The sequence below is a fragment of the Pleuronectes platessa genome, chromosome 3 (genome assembly GCF_947347685.1).
Source record: "Pleuronectes platessa chromosome 3, fPlePla1.1, whole genome shotgun sequence".
NCBI lineage: Eukaryota > Metazoa > Chordata > Actinopteri > Pleuronectiformes > Pleuronectidae > Pleuronectes > Pleuronectes platessa.
In genome coordinates, this window is record NC_070628.1 from 14,757,532 (window position 1) to 14,774,276 (window position 16,745).

At 43.5% G+C, this 16,745-nt stretch overlaps 1 protein-coding gene across 1 annotated transcript in view; it reads left to right on the top strand.

The window, feature by feature from the left end:
• The first annotated feature begins 5,246 nt into the window (after positions 1 to 5,246).
• Positions 5,247 to 16,745, top strand: part of si:dkey-92j12.5 (multiple PDZ domain protein) — a 36,973-nt gene continuing 25,474 nt past the window's right edge. The window contains exons 1-17 of the mRNA XM_053418966.1: positions 5,247 to 5,259; positions 6,061 to 6,227; positions 7,866 to 8,075; positions 8,387 to 8,455; positions 8,622 to 8,744; positions 9,049 to 9,132; positions 9,705 to 9,812; positions 9,961 to 10,063; positions 10,220 to 10,311; positions 11,225 to 11,438; positions 11,711 to 11,785; positions 12,364 to 12,443; positions 12,840 to 12,986; positions 14,274 to 14,459; positions 14,607 to 14,768; positions 15,138 to 15,347; positions 16,470 to 16,640. Of these exons, the coding sequence (XP_053274941.1) occupies positions 5,247 to 5,259; positions 6,061 to 6,227; positions 7,866 to 8,075; positions 8,387 to 8,455; positions 8,622 to 8,744; positions 9,049 to 9,132; positions 9,705 to 9,812; positions 9,961 to 10,063; positions 10,220 to 10,311; positions 11,225 to 11,438; positions 11,711 to 11,785; positions 12,364 to 12,443; positions 12,840 to 12,986; positions 14,274 to 14,459; positions 14,607 to 14,768; positions 15,138 to 15,347; positions 16,470 to 16,640 (2,214 nt within the window). The remainder of the gene's footprint in view (positions 5,260 to 6,060; positions 6,228 to 7,865; positions 8,076 to 8,386; positions 8,456 to 8,621; positions 8,745 to 9,048; positions 9,133 to 9,704; positions 9,813 to 9,960; positions 10,064 to 10,219; positions 10,312 to 11,224; positions 11,439 to 11,710; positions 11,786 to 12,363; positions 12,444 to 12,839; positions 12,987 to 14,273; positions 14,460 to 14,606; positions 14,769 to 15,137; positions 15,348 to 16,469; positions 16,641 to 16,745) is intronic.

Here is a 16,745-nt window from a genome sequence, read left to right on the forward strand (position 1 = left end):
AATCAAGCAGAACAATCCGAATTAGCACAGCCTTCCTAATTTGCACCCTGTTTCCCTCAACAGGGCGCATTGTCTTTTCTTCTGCATCACAACAAGTGAAATGAATCAGTGACCCAATTAAAGGAGGACAGATAGACCCGCAGTCAGCAGATTGCTTGATTGCTGCTGTTGCACATTATACAGCTTCAGGTGCCTCAGTGACATCAGTGCAGTGATGGGTGTCATTACCGAGTGTGACACGACACAGAGGGACACAACATGCTCATGCTGGTATCAGTCAGAAAACTGTGTGTTTGGTATATAGGTTTGGGAAGGATGACACAAATATGAGTGAGGCTACACACCTCTACACTGTTCAAAGCAGATATGTAACATTTACGTGAGGACCGATTTTCAGGGTCTACATCTTTAGGACAAATTTTAAAATGCAGCCACGCGACTTTAGGATCACTGGGGGCTGAACTAATGCACCGATGACAGACGACAAAGTTGTATTCATCTCGTCCACAAACATAATCATCTCCTCGGAGACCGGGCCTGTGCTTTTTAACAGATGCTACCAAAATGGCAGCCAAGGAAACCTACTGTATGTAAAAAAAAAATTTAAAAAAACTCCGACATCGACAGACAGACAAACTGCACACACTGACTATTTTTCCCACCTGCTCAGTGGATTCCTCCGAGACACTTTTTCTTAGCTGCGGCGCTGACAGATGAGTCAACACAGTGTCAGCCACTCCACCCAACAGAGCCTATATACCCACCATTCACATCATAGAGAGCTGCACAAGGAGTTGTCCTACAATATCTTTGTTGAGAGTCATTTGAATGTTGGTTATAGTGATTCAAAGGGGGGGGCACTCCGGAGCCACCCAGGCAGACACACAACAACTGACCACTGAGAGCTGCTTTGTCTAATTCAGACACCTCTTGCAGTTATATACATATAGGCTCGATGACTTCTTTAATTGGCATCTATAGTTCACCATCACAAATCAATCAGGCTGGCCGAGTCTCAAGGAGGACACTGAATATCTCTGGTCACACACACGTCAGAAACCGGCTGCTCTTCTCAGATTAGGTCCAGATCGAAGAATTCGCACAACCTTCAGGAGTTTCCAGTTGCACATCAAGGTCAACTGCGAAACCGCCTCCTCTGTAAATAAGAGCCACAGCTTTCACTCATGGATCCGCATGATTGATGTATCCTGGGGTGCACTGGCCTGCTGATACTCCTTTTCCTCCCACAGTGGCTGGATTCACTCTGGATTTTTTAGACTGCGGCTAACAAACCATCGGCACATTCCCCCCCCCCCCCCCCCCCCGCCCTTAATGGGCTCCAGCACACCTGCATCCCCACGTATACTGACACAATGACAGCCCCATAGATATGAACCTGAGGAGGTGAACAACACATGGGTCTATCTGTCATCCATCACGCCGAAGCATGAGACTTGACATTGCGCGCTGCAACGAGGCAGATGCATGCGGCTACGGATTCATAATCACGCGTAAGAGGCGGACGAGAAGCCGTCATGAGATAATGTGAATGATCATTTTTTTGCAGGAGGTAAGAGGTTGATCATCACTTCGCCCTATAGCGACGTGTCGTAGCCTCTCCGAGCGACGCCCATGCATCCAGCCGCAAGCCGCCGGACCATCATCCTCCACACGACCACCGAGAACTACACCACATTTCAGCCCCTCGTCCATTAGGGACAGTTTCCGTTGCCCCCTTAAGTGCAATGATCGCAGGCCACATTCCCATGGGCATCCGAGAGAACGGATGCCGCTTTCGGAGCGGGTCGGTGACAGACGCAGGTTGACAAATCGTCAGGAAGGTTTGCACGCGCACAAAACATATACATCTGCATCATGTGTGAGGGAATAAAAGAGCGGGGTCCTTACCGTATCACCGCGCACCAGCGGCGTTCAAGCGCATTCATGTACACATCCAGTGCAGAGCGCAGTCGGGAATAACCTTTTCTCTGCTGTTTCATACAGTCCCCATGCACCACGCAGATATCATGTAGAAAATAAAAAATCTCCAGTCGATAAATAATTTCACTGATTGGCGCCTCGGCTCCGGCTCCGTGGCTAATTAATTCTCTCTGCTGCAAAGACACGAGAACGACACCTCGCGAAAAATGGATGGAAACGAAGCTAGAGGTGCAATAAACCAATAGCTGTGCGCTCCGGATCCCGATCAGCGCGCACACAGAGAGGCTCCGTGTCCGCGTCCAAATGCACTGAAACCAGTGGAGCGCTGTAGGAGGACAGAGGGGTATCTCTCTATCCGTCTGCCTGTATCCCTCCTCCCTCCCTCCTTCCTTCCCTCCCTTTCTCTCTCCCTCTCCCTTTATCTTTTTAGTTGTCTTTATGTTCTTACTGACTTCTGCTGAAGTCCACAGGCACAGAGCGCAGCGGAGCAGAGCACTGTGGTCAACACACACACACACACACAGACACACAGACACACGCTTACACGCACACACATACACACACAGTGTGTGTGCGTGAGAGAGAGAGGGGTCAGAAATGACAAACCAATTTGGAGGCGCAGTGGATGCTCGGTGGATCAGAGCGCAGCCCGGCGAGAGGAGCGGTGCGTTGCAGCCAGCCAGCAGGCGGGGGAGCCGAGGCTGGGTGGGTGGGTGCAAGGCTTGGGAGGGGAGGTGGGGGAGATGATTCCTGCCTGGGGGATGCAGGAGAGAGGAAGAGGGAGGGATGAAGTGGGGGTGTCTGGTGGAAAACGCGGCACTGGATTGTGACTCCTACTTAATCTCTGGACCTAGGGCTCCACCTGCAGTTTGGAATCACACAGGGGCTCCAACACTTTCACACGGGAACATGATGTGGGTGTGACTCTGACACACGAGGCCTGGGCTGTGGGTTGTTTTAGGTTGTTAGACATGATTTAATGTGAGATTGCATGATTGCACTTTGGGTGACAACTGCAATATGTAACCTACAGTTGGTGCAGCTCCATTCATTGGCACATTCCCAAATAAACAGGGCATATAGGTGATGTCACAGTCTTAATTTAGGCTCCATCAGTTTGATGTCTTGTTCCCTCATGACACCAGATTGGTATTTAGTGAGCCAGACATTGAACGTGGACCACTCGGCCTCAAGAGAGCTTTTCGTCTGGTAGGGGTCGTCTCATAATGGCCAACCTTAACATGGTGATGAGAAATTCATGGCAGCAACAAGCTGAAATGCTACTGGAAGAAAAGACGAATCAAAATTGTATCCAAACATTAAAAAAGAAGATAGGATGATTCTTTATTAGTCCCATAGGAGGGAAATCTGCCATGTTGCAGAAGCTAAAAGCGACAGTTTAAAATAGACATCAGGTAATAGTAAACAGAATATACACTGTGAGCATAATACATATGTACAGTGTTACACGGTTGCATATTGTCCATTGAATTGTACATATGGAAATTAATATTGCAAAGTTAAATATGTTAATCCTTAAACCTAAAGAGCACAATCCTTAAAGGGTAAAGAGAGGTGTTTTAATTTCGTATTCAATTTTTGTTATACTATTTTATTGGTATTGATATTAGTAGTAGTAGTTGTACTAGTCCTAGTAGAAGTAATACATATTGCATTGCAGGCCTACAAATAGCTTAATGATTTTTGTTTTCACTCTTAAAAAGGAAACTTATTATTTGAATATCTTACATTTGATTTAATAACCCATTTCGTCTGAATATTCAATAATTGCATTTGTCCTTTCCTTTCTGAAGGTGCTATAATGATGTTGTCACAGTGATGTGGTCCATGGGGCACAGGGATTGTGTAGGCAGGCTAACCCACACACAGTTTGGAGTTGACTATATGAGAATAATTTGCAGGAGGCTCCACTGTAACATATTATCCGGGATTACCTGCAGGCTGGTTCCCTTTCATGAGGGATGAGCCCTGCTCTCTGTGCCTGAAGATCACACCGGGGGGTGACATGCGCACTGTGGCCCCGAGCGTGCACAAGCCGCGCGGACACAATGCTGGGGAAATAAAGCGCTCGAGCTTCTTGCGTCTCGATCGATTCATACCGCGGCGTCCCTCGTTTGGCTGCTGTGACTGCTCCCTGCGGGGGAAGTGTCTCGCGGCACCGATAAACTCACGGTGGCTGTGCGCGGAACTCCGTGGGGACCTGTTGATCGGCCGCCACCGAGGAGACGCGATGGAGGTGAGAGGCGCAGCGGACGCTTGTGAGCTAATGCCCGTGTGTTCGTCACGGGGATAGATCTGATGTGAACAGCTCGTTCATTTAACAGATTGATTCTATAGATTCCATATCAAATTAGAGGCTAATGAACCTAATCACTGCAAATCAGTCATCTGTTATTTTTTTCTCTCCCAGCATGGCTTTACCATCAACAGGTATAAGATAAAGATTTAATGAGGCTGCCGTGAAGGGCATAGAAGTACTGCGATACCCATCGTGCCTATCAATGGCCCCTAATTAGATTTCAGATGGTACGTTGTCATTTCCAGCTCTTCGTCTTGAAAAATCAAATCATGTCATTGGGATCATATTTTGAAGGAATACAGGCTCTCTCTCCCCCCACCCTCTAGCCAGAATGTTCGGGAGGCCATGTGTCGCTGTTCATTACCATCACTGGCTGATAAAGCCTTTTGGAGAAGATTTAAATCCCCGCTAAAGAGCATTAGTTGTCAAGGAAGGCGCATGCAAACAAGCATGGCACAGGCCTTGTAGGTGAGGCTATGTGATAGTATACATGCTGCTGAACACAGGTAAAAGAAATACTTGTTTATGCACAAGGTCAGGGAGGATGATCGAAAGGGTTTTTAGAAGAAAATCGGGCTCTATAGATTTGTCTCAACTCTGCATCCTCTGAGGTATCGTTGCAATTTCATTCCAGACCTTGGAATTTGAAGGAAATGTTGTCAATGGTTTAAAGACAAGAACAATAATCTAAATTCTACAATCAGAGACACTGATTATCTCGCGGTGGTCTCTTAAGCTATATATCAGAATAAAAAATGTATCTACAGTAGAGACTCGACTTGTCCTCGCCAAAAATCATCTACATACACCCTCATGGAACTGTAAATATACTGACTGCTTTGTTGAAAGGTCTTGCTGAAGCATAAACCGTTTGTGTTCTGTTGCTATCCAGGTGCCAAACGGTGAAGAACTGACTCCTAACTAAAGGCGCACTAAAAGTCGCACAGCAACAGCTCATCCCAACAATCTGTCAACAGGCTACACGATGGAAATCATGGGTAAGTGCATTTGGGGCCTTGCAGATGTAGATCTCTGCTTTTTAAGCCAGCCATGTTCCAGTGACCTCGGTTAGACACCTCCGCACCCCAGCCACCGTCAGAGGCTTAGAATTAAGGTGTCAGCCAAGGCTGCAGCAGCCAGACGAGAAAGAATACTTACATCTACACAGGTGGCACCGGGCTCGCAGTCTGGTCGGTAGTCAAACCTTTGGTGGTGAAGAGTTTACAGGGTCTTAACCTTCTGCCACATACAATTACCGCAGTTGTGGCTTGCGCTCATTAGCTGCTGCTCCACCAAATAAACAAGTGCAATATGACCTGACAACAAGACTCTATTATTGGTTTCTTCTTATGTGTTTTTTTGTGAAATGGTTTGCACGTCCTCCTTTACTATTATCCTATGATTCTTGATTAAGATTTTTAAAAGCCTTCCTGCCTATGCTTCAGTCACAAGTCACAAGTCCTATTTTGATTTGAGAAGAGAAGCATACAACAGTATTATAAACACCTTTGAATGGAAGGAACTCTAGCAGCCGTGGTTCAGGGATATTTTCTTAGTTATCACACTGTGCATCAGAGCTGAGAAAGGATGTGATTTTGTATTCTAAACACAAATGTTCAGGAGAAAATATCTTCGTTTGCCCAACAGTATTTGTTCACTGTTGACATTTCATAACTATTTCCCTGAGAGGTTTGAGTTTGTGGTCACGGTCACCCAGGAGCCACAGCAACATTTGGAAACTGTAGCACAAAGCCAGACAGTTGAAATCCTGTTACAAACGGTTTGCTATTTCTCTGCAGATACGCAGCGTGCCTTGGAGGCTGTGGGGAGACTACAAGCTAAACTGAAGGAGCGGGGGGAGGCCCCCACACAGGAGAAGCTCTCCCTGCTGAAGACCGTCCTGCAGAGCCCCCTGTTCCTCCACATACTCAGCTTACAGCAAGCTAAGCGGAAGCCCCTGGCGAAGGTACAGCATGAGCATGAGTGCGTAGGTGTTCGGTGTATACTGAATGGTTGGGGAAGGAGCCGGAATCGTTCCCAAAATACTGAATGCGGGAGCCAAACGGGATGAGTAATCAGCTTACCTAAGCTTACCACTAAAGCCCTGAGAACGAGCAAGAGAGGGAGAGAGGGAGCGTGAAGGAGAGAGGGGAAGGAAGAAGTGGCGATGTATCATGTTGAGGAGTTTGCAGAAGTCATCTGTACTATTGTCATACGTGTTAAGCTGAAGTGTGTGTGTGTGTGTGGTATAGATATAACTGATGTTGTGGGGACCTACATCTGTTTACAACCTCATGGGGACTTGTCTCCTCATAACATAAATCCTTACATTTTAAGGTGTAGAAGGGTTTAAGGTTAGGTTTAGATTTAGGTTTAGGTTAGGGTGAGGAAATCAATGTAAGTCAATGAAGTCACAGAGACTAGATTATCTGTGTGTGTATATGTGTTTGTGTGTGGTCCGGGTATTACTTACAATTATGTTTTGGGGACCTTAATCTGTTTGCACAGTCACATTATGGGGTCCCCATAGTGTTAATTATTAAATGTTAAGGTGAATACAAGTTTTAAGGCTAGTTGAGGTTTGGGTTTAGTTTAGGTTAAGTTTAGTTTCAGGTCAAGATTGAGCTTTTTGCTTGAGGGTTGGGGTTAGGGCTTGGCATGTATAGTAACACACAGTGTGTGTGTCTGTGTGTGGGTCTGTATCAAGGCCCGCATATCTGTCAGTGGTCAGCATTGCGGCTTGGTAATTGCCTGTTGTGGTTTGCCGTAACAGGCTAACCCTATAAAGTCACAAAGTCTACAGGCACAGGCTTTACCACATTGTCAGTGCGGTGTTTGCCAGAGCTTTTCATCATCTCCGCTTTTCAGGAAACACATGTCAAAGGGTTCCTTTTATTTTTATCAGGAAAGACACTGACACCATTTCAATTAGTTCATGTTCCTGTATATTATATAATAAAATAATGGAATATAAGTGCACATTCTTGCGGTGTGAAGTCGCCCTATTGGTGTTTTCATAGTGTTTTATCTTTTATGCGACTTCTGCTCTTCCAACAGGTTTCTGAGTTGTTAGAGCGGAACGGTATATAAATCAAAAAAGCATCTCCTGAAATTTGTTTTTCAACTTTGAAACAGAAAATCTCAAAGACAAAAGGGTTGTGTTTTGTGTTCGTTTGGTATTGAAGAGAAACCTTTATCTGAGATCCTTGGGTTTTTGCTCTCCTATCTTTTCCCTCTGCTCCATTTCAAACATATTCCCCTATATATTTTCTCCTGTCCTCTCTCTCTACTCTCTCTCTCCCACCTCTTTCCTCATCGGCTCACAATTCTCTTCTTTCCTCGACTTCTTTATCTTCTCCATTTGCCCACAATCACTCTCTCACCGTCGTCCCATTTCTCTCTGCCTCGATATCTCCTCTCTTCAATTAATGTTTTCACCTTTCTATCAACCCTTGTTCCCCCATCTCTTTATCGTCCTCATCCATTTTCCCTAACAATCTTTCTCCCTTTCCTTGCATCCTCCAATCCTACTCCATTTCATCTGTTTCCTCTCAATCCCAACCTGTCTCACACCTCGCCATGTGTCGTTATCTGCTCCTAGCAGGGGAAGGGCATTTCCAAATCTGTATCCATGAACTATGGACCATGCCCGGGCATACCAGTGGGGCTGAAGACTCTGTGTCACAGTGACTCTTACACATGGGCCATGGAGAACAGATCCTCCCACAGGGAGGGCAGCATGTCTTCCCTGGGCTCGCAGGATCTGTCCTTTTCAGAAATCTATCCCAACAACTGCACTCAGACCGAATCTCAGGTACGTAAAATGTCCATCATAAATGAAAGGTCATTTGAGAGGACGTTGAGTAATGGGGGGGGATTTTATATTTAAAGCACTCACTTCATGAAACGAGCAAATCATTTTCTTTTTCTTTCAATTGTAAAATGTAACAGGTCACCATGGGAAATGTCACACATCACATTTGAGAATATCACATTCCATTATAAAACAAGAGCAAAGCAGGATTTACATCATCTGGGGATTTCGGTTGAGCGTAATCGGCTGCTCCGCTAACCTAGTGTCATTTACGGTTTGCTTTTATTTTACATGTGACATTTATTTTTTAGTACTGCACGCCCCCTCGGATCTCCCGCACCATGTCGATGGGCAGAAACCTGGCTGCTATCGCTCACGAGGTACAGTAATCTTACAAGTGAGGTGTAACTGTAGAGCTAAATGTGTGTCTGTGGATGTAGATAAGCAAGTGTACCAAGCACATTCAGCACTAGCCTGTTAGTGCTGTTTCACCTTTGGATTAATTGGAATAGATTTTCCTCTCTCTCTTTCTTTTCACCGGATTAGAGGCGTCATGTGGAGATGATTGAGCTGACCAATGACGGGAAGGGCCTTGGCTTTGGCATCATAGGAGGGCGGAGCACAGGGGTCATGGTCAAGACCATCCTTCCTGGAGGAGCTGCCGGCCGGGTAAAACCACTTGTCAGTCACAGTATATGACAGTCAAATAGACAAAGCTTGAATAAAGGGCTAGTCTGACATTTTGGCTTTAAGAGACAGGAGCTAAAACCAAGTGTTTCATATCAAGATCCTGAGGCTGTGGAGAGTCTAAGAGTAGAATCAATCTCATGATCAAATCAAGTTTTCCAAGTTGTCACACTTTTCCTATCTTTAATGAATTGTTATTTGGTGAAATGTGTTGACTAGAATGTGTTTGAATATTTTTACAAAGACCAGTTTCTGAATAATTTTTGCTGGTATGGGGCCCCTTCAGGATAAACGTCTGCGTAGTGGAGATCAGATCCTGCGCATCGGAGACACAGACCTGGCGGGCATGAACAGTGAGCAGGTGGCACAGGTGAGGCATGGTTTGTTGAAACTTTACAAAAGTTGATGATGAATTTGACTGCTGCATGAGTCATTTTCTGTAGTCATAATACTTTATTCCGTAGGTGTTTGAATAACAACAAAATAACTTAGCAGTAGCCGGATCACTGTTTTTTTTTTTTTTTTATGAAAGCTCAGGTAGACAAATGAACCAGTGATATGTTTGCCTAACATATCACTTTACTGCTAGCTTGGCTTAAACTTCCTTTTCTTTTGTAAAACTGAAAAAAAAAGTCTTCAAAGCCTCTTCAACTGCAATTTTTACCCACCATAAAGGATCTGTAGGTGTTTTCTATCCTCTGGCCTCTGGAAGCAGCAATGAGTTAAATGCTACTTGGCAACTGATACTGACGCAAATGAAACAGCACACTAGAAAATGTTAGAAAGCGTCAGTGAGTGTTTTCAAATATTTTTGTGGTTAAGAAGAAACAAATATTCAATAACGAAAACTGATTGACTGGTTATAAATAAAGTTAAATGTTATGTTCTATTTGTTCCGTCACCCTCACTTTTCATTCTTTCACAAATCACCACCTGGCCCAGGTGCTGCGAAATGCTGGTACCAAGGTGAAGCTGCTCATTGCCAGGGATATGACCAAGGACAACCACCTATCCTCACCTGCCCTCAGCCAGGACAGCTTGGATGGCCAGGTATGTGAAGAAATATAGTGCCAAAATGTATTCAATCATAATATTTTTAATGAAATATTTATTGATTCAGTGACATTAAATGTGTGATAAAGTATTCTTTAAACCCAAAGCATGAGAATAAAATGTGTGGCTCCGTGTTCTTTTCCAGCTCAATGACTCGAATGATGAGTATGAGTTCAGTGTGCAGTTCACTAAAAACAGCCAGGGCCTGGGATTCACCATCTGTAGCTACATAGGTGACCTCAATTCAGGTAATAACATCTCCCAAGTCACAAGAAACAAACTGGATCAATAATAAAACTGTTATGACTCTCTGGCTTATGCAAAACATTATTGATGACCTGTGAGTTTTTAAGGAACAACACAATCGATACTAAGTTTATTTTAATGCATCTCTACCTCCTCAGTGTACAGTGCCGGTGTGATGGTGAAGAGCATTGTGAAAGGCAGCGCTATTGATCAAGATGGACGCATCCACATTGGAGATATTGTTCTATCTGTGAGTTCCACCAAATTCGCAATAGATACCTTTTTCATTTTTCTCCCTGTAGACTCTGAATACCTTCTTGTCTCAAATATATTCTCTGCTGAATCTTAACAATTTCAGAATCTCAAAATCTGCACTGTTTGCAACTTTGAGTAGTTCCAACCTCACCAATTAGGTTATTTTTCAGCTGATGAAGTAGAATTCTAGGTTTTCTTTTTTACTTTTGCCCCATCCATCTCTTCATCAACTCTTGTTTTAAATTTTCTTTCCATCTTCCTCTATCTCTTCATTTTTGATGACTATCGATCTTCTCTGAGTTGCTCTTTGATTTACTGGCACTTGTTGTACCTTCATATCATCCACTCCATCCACAAACACTTCTGTCTGCATTATAACTTCACCTTTCCGTTCATCCCTAAGACTCATATATATTTCCTTTAAAAGTCATCCGTCTGTTTCAAATGACGTAACTGTCACTGCCCATACACTTCCATGCACTTTTTACGTTAGCATGTTAGCATGAATCCACCAGAGGTGTCAGAGTTAGACAACAACAAACATACGTGACAGTGGAGAAGGTTGTAGTGATAATGTACCAAGAGATTAGGAAATAGACACATTGTTGAAGGGCATGTTCACATCGTGTTGATGCCTCAATCTTGCAAAGTCTCTCCTCACAAGTTTGGCTGTCCTGTGTTTGTCTCGCTTGAACTATTGGCTGTATTGCCCTACTATGATTCCCAGTGGTGCAGCTCTGTTTGGTCGGTTTTGTCCCCATTTGTAGGTTAAGATGATGACAATTACTAATTAAATGAACGTCGATTACAGTCGAAAGGCTCCGTCCATTTCTATATATGTATCTAGCATTGAGCATAAATTAGCCTTTACTCTTCTCATTTACTCGTTTCCCTGTCCCTGCCCACAGGTAGATGGCGTGAGCATGCATGGCTGCAGTGAGCAGAGGGCAATGGAGGTGCTTAGGAGGACGGGGCCCCTGGTCCGACTGAGGTTGCTCAGGAAATCCGTACGTCTGAGTCACATCCTGCCACCGGTTCCTCCCCTGCAGCCGCTCCGACACTCCCACAGCTTCCACGAGGGGAATCCCTACAGAGTGGGCCTCAACAGGATTCAAGAGACAGGTGCTTTGAGCTGGGGGGATGTATTGGTTTTGGAACGAACTGAGCAAATTTAGATTTGCCAGTGTGCAGTGATGTAAACCTGTGTTACTAATCAGATATGATATCTTGTTAGATAATGAGAAAAATTGCAATATCTGTTCAGACAATGAGCTTTGTGTGTGATGAACATTACATTCTTCTCTTACATGTTTGCTTTGCTGTAATAATTCTAATTTTGTTTAAAACTCAAATATGATTGAATTTCGGCTCAACTGTGTTCCTCCGTCCCCCAGGAATCTGCTCCCTGCGTGAGATCTCCCGGCGAGCAGCATACGCTAACAGACGACCCCGACATGATTTCAGAAACGGTAAGCTTCCCTTTCCCATGCTGCACTGCAGTCTGGAACTGGATCATGGGGCTTAGTCTGATATGCTAATTGGGCTCAGGGAACAGCGATGTGGCAGTGAGGCATGCTCGTTGATGGGAGTCTATTTATAGTGTTGTGGAGTCTTGTGTTTATCCAACTCATTCAACTCATTCCAGATGATTTGTCTCTCGGCCCGCCTGCATACATGGCTTTATTTAGACAAGTATTTTTTTGGCTTGATTAGAGAGTACAGTCAAATAAGCGCTGATTGCTGTGGAGGCTTTAATAGCTGAACAAGAAAATATTAGTTTGCCAAACCAAAAAAAAACACAAGATGCTGGATGTGAATGTGCATGCTTGTGTCCACAGAGTTGTGTGTTGAAATCTCGATTTGCCACCTTGAGAACTACATCATCTTCTCTTTATAAAACAACTATACTGATGCTTTCAAATAGGTTCCTATTGTTGCGTTGATTAGATCTCGGGCCAGGGACAATGTGATTAGGGATTTGTGTTTGTCTTTTTTTCTTTTCCCGTGTGGTAGAAATGAGGGTGATATTTTTGTACACAATCTACAGGCGGGAAACTGATGCCAGCTGAAGAGGAGTACCTGAGGAAGAGGTGGCAGCATGCAGTTGGACCCCGATATGAAGTTATTGTACGTACCTCTGTTAAGTAGATAGGAATTAATGTGTAGCTTCATCCCTTTTTGAATGAAGCATCTCTGGAAATTCAAAAAATGTCCTTAGAACACAGTGCTGGGAGGCGGAGCTAAGAGACGCCTACCCACCCAAAGGGTTGACACTGCCTAAGGATTGGCCATGCAAGGTCCAATTGGGTCTTGAAATATTGTTATTATTAGTATTGTAAATATGTTAATATAGTATCTTTATATTGTACAACATTTTACCTACCTTATTAGAAGAACATCATTATAATAATATATACGCAATTACTCATCTACAGACAAAAACACTACTTACTTCCTACAGTATGAAGTATCTGCGGTTCTTCCTTTGTTTTCCACCGCTCATTTGTCCCTGTGCTCTCTTAGGTGTGTCAGCTGGAGCGCTTCAGCGAGACAAGTGGTCTGGGCATCAGTCTGGAGGCTCGGGCTGGACATCATTACCTGTGCTCCGTCTTACCTGAGGGGCCCATTGGCCAAAGTGATAAGATCTTCACTGGAGACCAGATATTGGAGGTAACCAACTGAAGCTGATCCTCTCAGCCCACTGTTCTGCTACTCATCCTTTTAGTCAGTCGACAAAGATATGATCCGTGAGGGATGGATTACTTCGGCACATCTTGAGGAATATAAGTGGATGGATCATAAAGATGTTCCGTCATGGATCATCATCAGTTCACACAACCATAGTTTCTCTCATGTTTCCAGCTTTCAAGCAGTTGGCAATACTACTACATATATCTAGAATGACAGTCAGTAGTGTCCCAACAGTCCACTTATGAAACCACATGTAAATTCAGTAGATCTGGAATTCTATTTTTATCTGCACTCACACTGCAAAAATATACTTATATATATACTTTTTGAGAAATCAACACGTTGTATCTCGCAATGTTAAAGAAAGTGAAAAATAAATTCATGGATCCCTCCCCCTATCCAGATCTGCACCAAAATTTAATAGGTCCTTCCCCGGGTGAGGCCTTTGCCCTTCTGTAATATATATTTTTGGGGGTGTTATCCTGCTAACACACAAACAAATGAAACTGAAAACTGTAATAATAATAATAGCCATATGTTAATTATAACCTGTTCTTTAAAGCACAGTTAAAGAACAGTAACATTACTTGGTAGCATCATGCCCTTCCAATATCTACATAAACACAAGACATTGTTGCTTGAACCTTACCGTAAAGTTTAGTTTTCTCAGGATTTCAAGTAAACTATAAAACTTTTTTCCCTTAAGGCAGTGACATCAGTTGTAAGGAGGTGGGTGTGAGTGTGTGTGCCTCTGTGCAGCTGTGCCTGTACTGTAGGGGGAGAACTTGCCCTCCTTCCCTTCCACTGGTTCAAGTTCACACACCCACACATATCACTCATCATGATGAGCAGTCATTGTACCGGAGCTCGTCTTGGAGAAATTATCCACTGCTAACTGCCTTGTCTTTCAAATCAAAGCACATTACAGAGAAAGATTGAGACTCTACAATATGGTAGAGAGAAATGCGACCAACAACCACTTTGTATGTATGTATTTAATATATTATACACATGTATGTACATATAATGGAGAGTAATAAATTATATATAATCACTATTTTTATATTCTTTTCCTCTTTTATATTGCTATTTAAAACATATTTGATGTATGTGCTTCTACTGCACTTGTGATCTGAACTTACTTTAATTTTTTAAGTCACCTTACAGCACGATTATACTGCTTCTTGTAATACTTATTTTATTTATTTATTTTGTATCATTCTTTAATATTCCAATTATTTTATACACAATTTATCTTCCTGCCAGATGAATGGGATCCCTCTCATTGGAGAGACACATAAGGAGGTGGTCAATCTTCTGAAGGAGCTGCCGATCCATGTATGTCTGGTGTGCTCCCGAGTTGCCCCGCCTTCAATTCCAGACAGTGATGAGGAAAATGATGATGAAGTCCGCCTCACCCTGAAAGAGCTGCTGGCTGAGTTCAATGACAAGGTGAAGGCAGTTGGGTTTATTATTAGTGCTTAAATCATTTTCCTTAAGTCCATATAAACTACATCTACTCTGCATTTAAAAGTACAATTCAAAATGCAGCTGATATGATGATCTTCTCTGTGTCCTCTCTCCCCCCTCTTGTTCCAGTTGGACCAGGGCTGTGTCATCCCCTGTCCTACGGCCGAGGACATCACCAAGCGTGGCGTACCACCCATGTCACCTCCCTTGGCCATGTGGGAGAGAGAGGCTCAGGTGGTCGAGCTGGAGAAAGGCGAGTCGGGACTGGGCTTCAGTATCCTGGACTACCAGGTCAGAGACGTGCCCCCGAGTCTTTCTACAAATAGAAACAGACTGCAATAGGCTACAGTCGAAGAATATCGGTGTCAGGTTGGACAGGGAGAACACTCAGAGAATAGAGAAGCAGACACTCTTGTATTCTACAGGGAGAATTGTTGTATTCTGTGCATTTATCTTCCAAAACTTTCAAGCCATGTTAGGAAATAGCAGCTTTATTAAATCTGACTGCTCCTCTATGAGACCAACCAGTCCATTTTTCTTTTCCTATAATTAAAAATTCTCTTTCATCCTGTTGTTTTATCTCTCGTTTTAAATTATGCAACAAATGTTTCTGAATATCTTCAGTAACCAGACTATATTCAATCTTATGTTTCACTCCAGGATCCAGAAGATGTCACTAAAACAGTGCTGGTCATCCGCTCCATGGTGCCTGGGGGTGTAGCAGATCAAGATGGTCGCCTGCTGCCCGGCGACCGCCTCATGTTTGTCAATGAAACCGACCTGGAAGGTTCCAGCCTGGATTATGCTGTGTATGTCCTTAAATCCACCGGTTATGGCCCTGTCCGCATCGGTGTTGCCAAACCCCTGCCGGTATGTGCAGATAATTAAATTTCAGTGTTTGATTTGATATCTGTCAGCAGAGGGTAATGATGGGAGCGGTGGGGAATTACATCCAATAAAGTTCATAGTCTCAGCTCGGAGTCAGCAGCACCTTAACTGCTGGGCGTCTTGGGCAGCCCACGATTTCATTTCATTAGATGTTTATTTCAGTATTTGTGGGAGACACATTACTTATAGTTCCATATTTTAAGACATAGCACTTTTTACTTAACGGAAAGAAACTTCTCAACAAAGGAAAGAGACGACAATGTGTATATATATATTGGTATAGATCAATTTCGCAAAATTTGGTTTACAAACTTTTTAGAGATTAAACAACCAGAGACGTTTGTCCTTTTTTGGCTGATGCAGTAGTTGAAATGCCTGAGAAATGTATGCATTTCATCTCCATGTGCTTTTATGAAGATATCAAATATGAAATTGCAAGGGCATTAGGGTCGGCTGTGGCTTAGGGGTTAGAGCGGTATGTCCACTAACAAGAATGTTGCATGTTTTATCCCAGTCTCCCCCATTCCATTACCCAAAGTGTCCTTGGGCAAAATCGGGCGTGCCAACAGTGTATGAGTGATGTGTGATAAAGAAATTGCTGCAGATGCAATTTATGAACGTGTGTGTGAATGAGTGAATGGCAAAACTGTACAGTTCTTTTCCTCATTACATTACAACGTGTTTGCCACCCATAAATTCAAGTGTTTTTTATACTTCATTCAATTTTCATCAAAGTATTATTTTATCATCTCAAAAAAGCCACAGTTATGCAGTACAAGTAAATAAGTGTCGATTATTTTTTTCGAGTACAGTATTTCTTCTCCTTTTTGTTTTGAGCTGTGGCTTAGTAACAAGGAGCAGAGAATCCAGTTACAAGCCATTTGAATTTTTAATGCGTCTGAGAGATGAACACAATGCTCGACAACACTACAGATGGAGAGAAGGGGAGAGGAGAAGAGGGTGTCTAATTCACAGTCACCTCCTTTAGCCTGTTTGCCTCTGTGTGAATTTGCTTAATTTTAAAGCACACAGACACTTTTCTCTCTTTTTGTTTCTCACAAACTCAGTATTTTTTCGCAACTTTGACATTTTTCGTATTTTCAGCTGGAACTGTGTGGCGGCTTGACGCCCATCTCAGAGAGGAGCTTGCGGGCGTCCTGCGATGACACTGAGAGTCACACTCAGCTCGGCCTGCTAGCTGAAGCAGCCGAGGCTTTCGCCAACACTTTCCACTCTGAGGACAACAGCTTCGGCCAGCAGTGTTACAAAAGAACGGTGAGTCGGAGATAAGCATCAGTCAGTGGAAAGAATGATGTGACTGGATAGTTTGTGCTCATGTTTGAAGTTTTGTGAGGTGCCATTCACACTCTTGTGGTACCA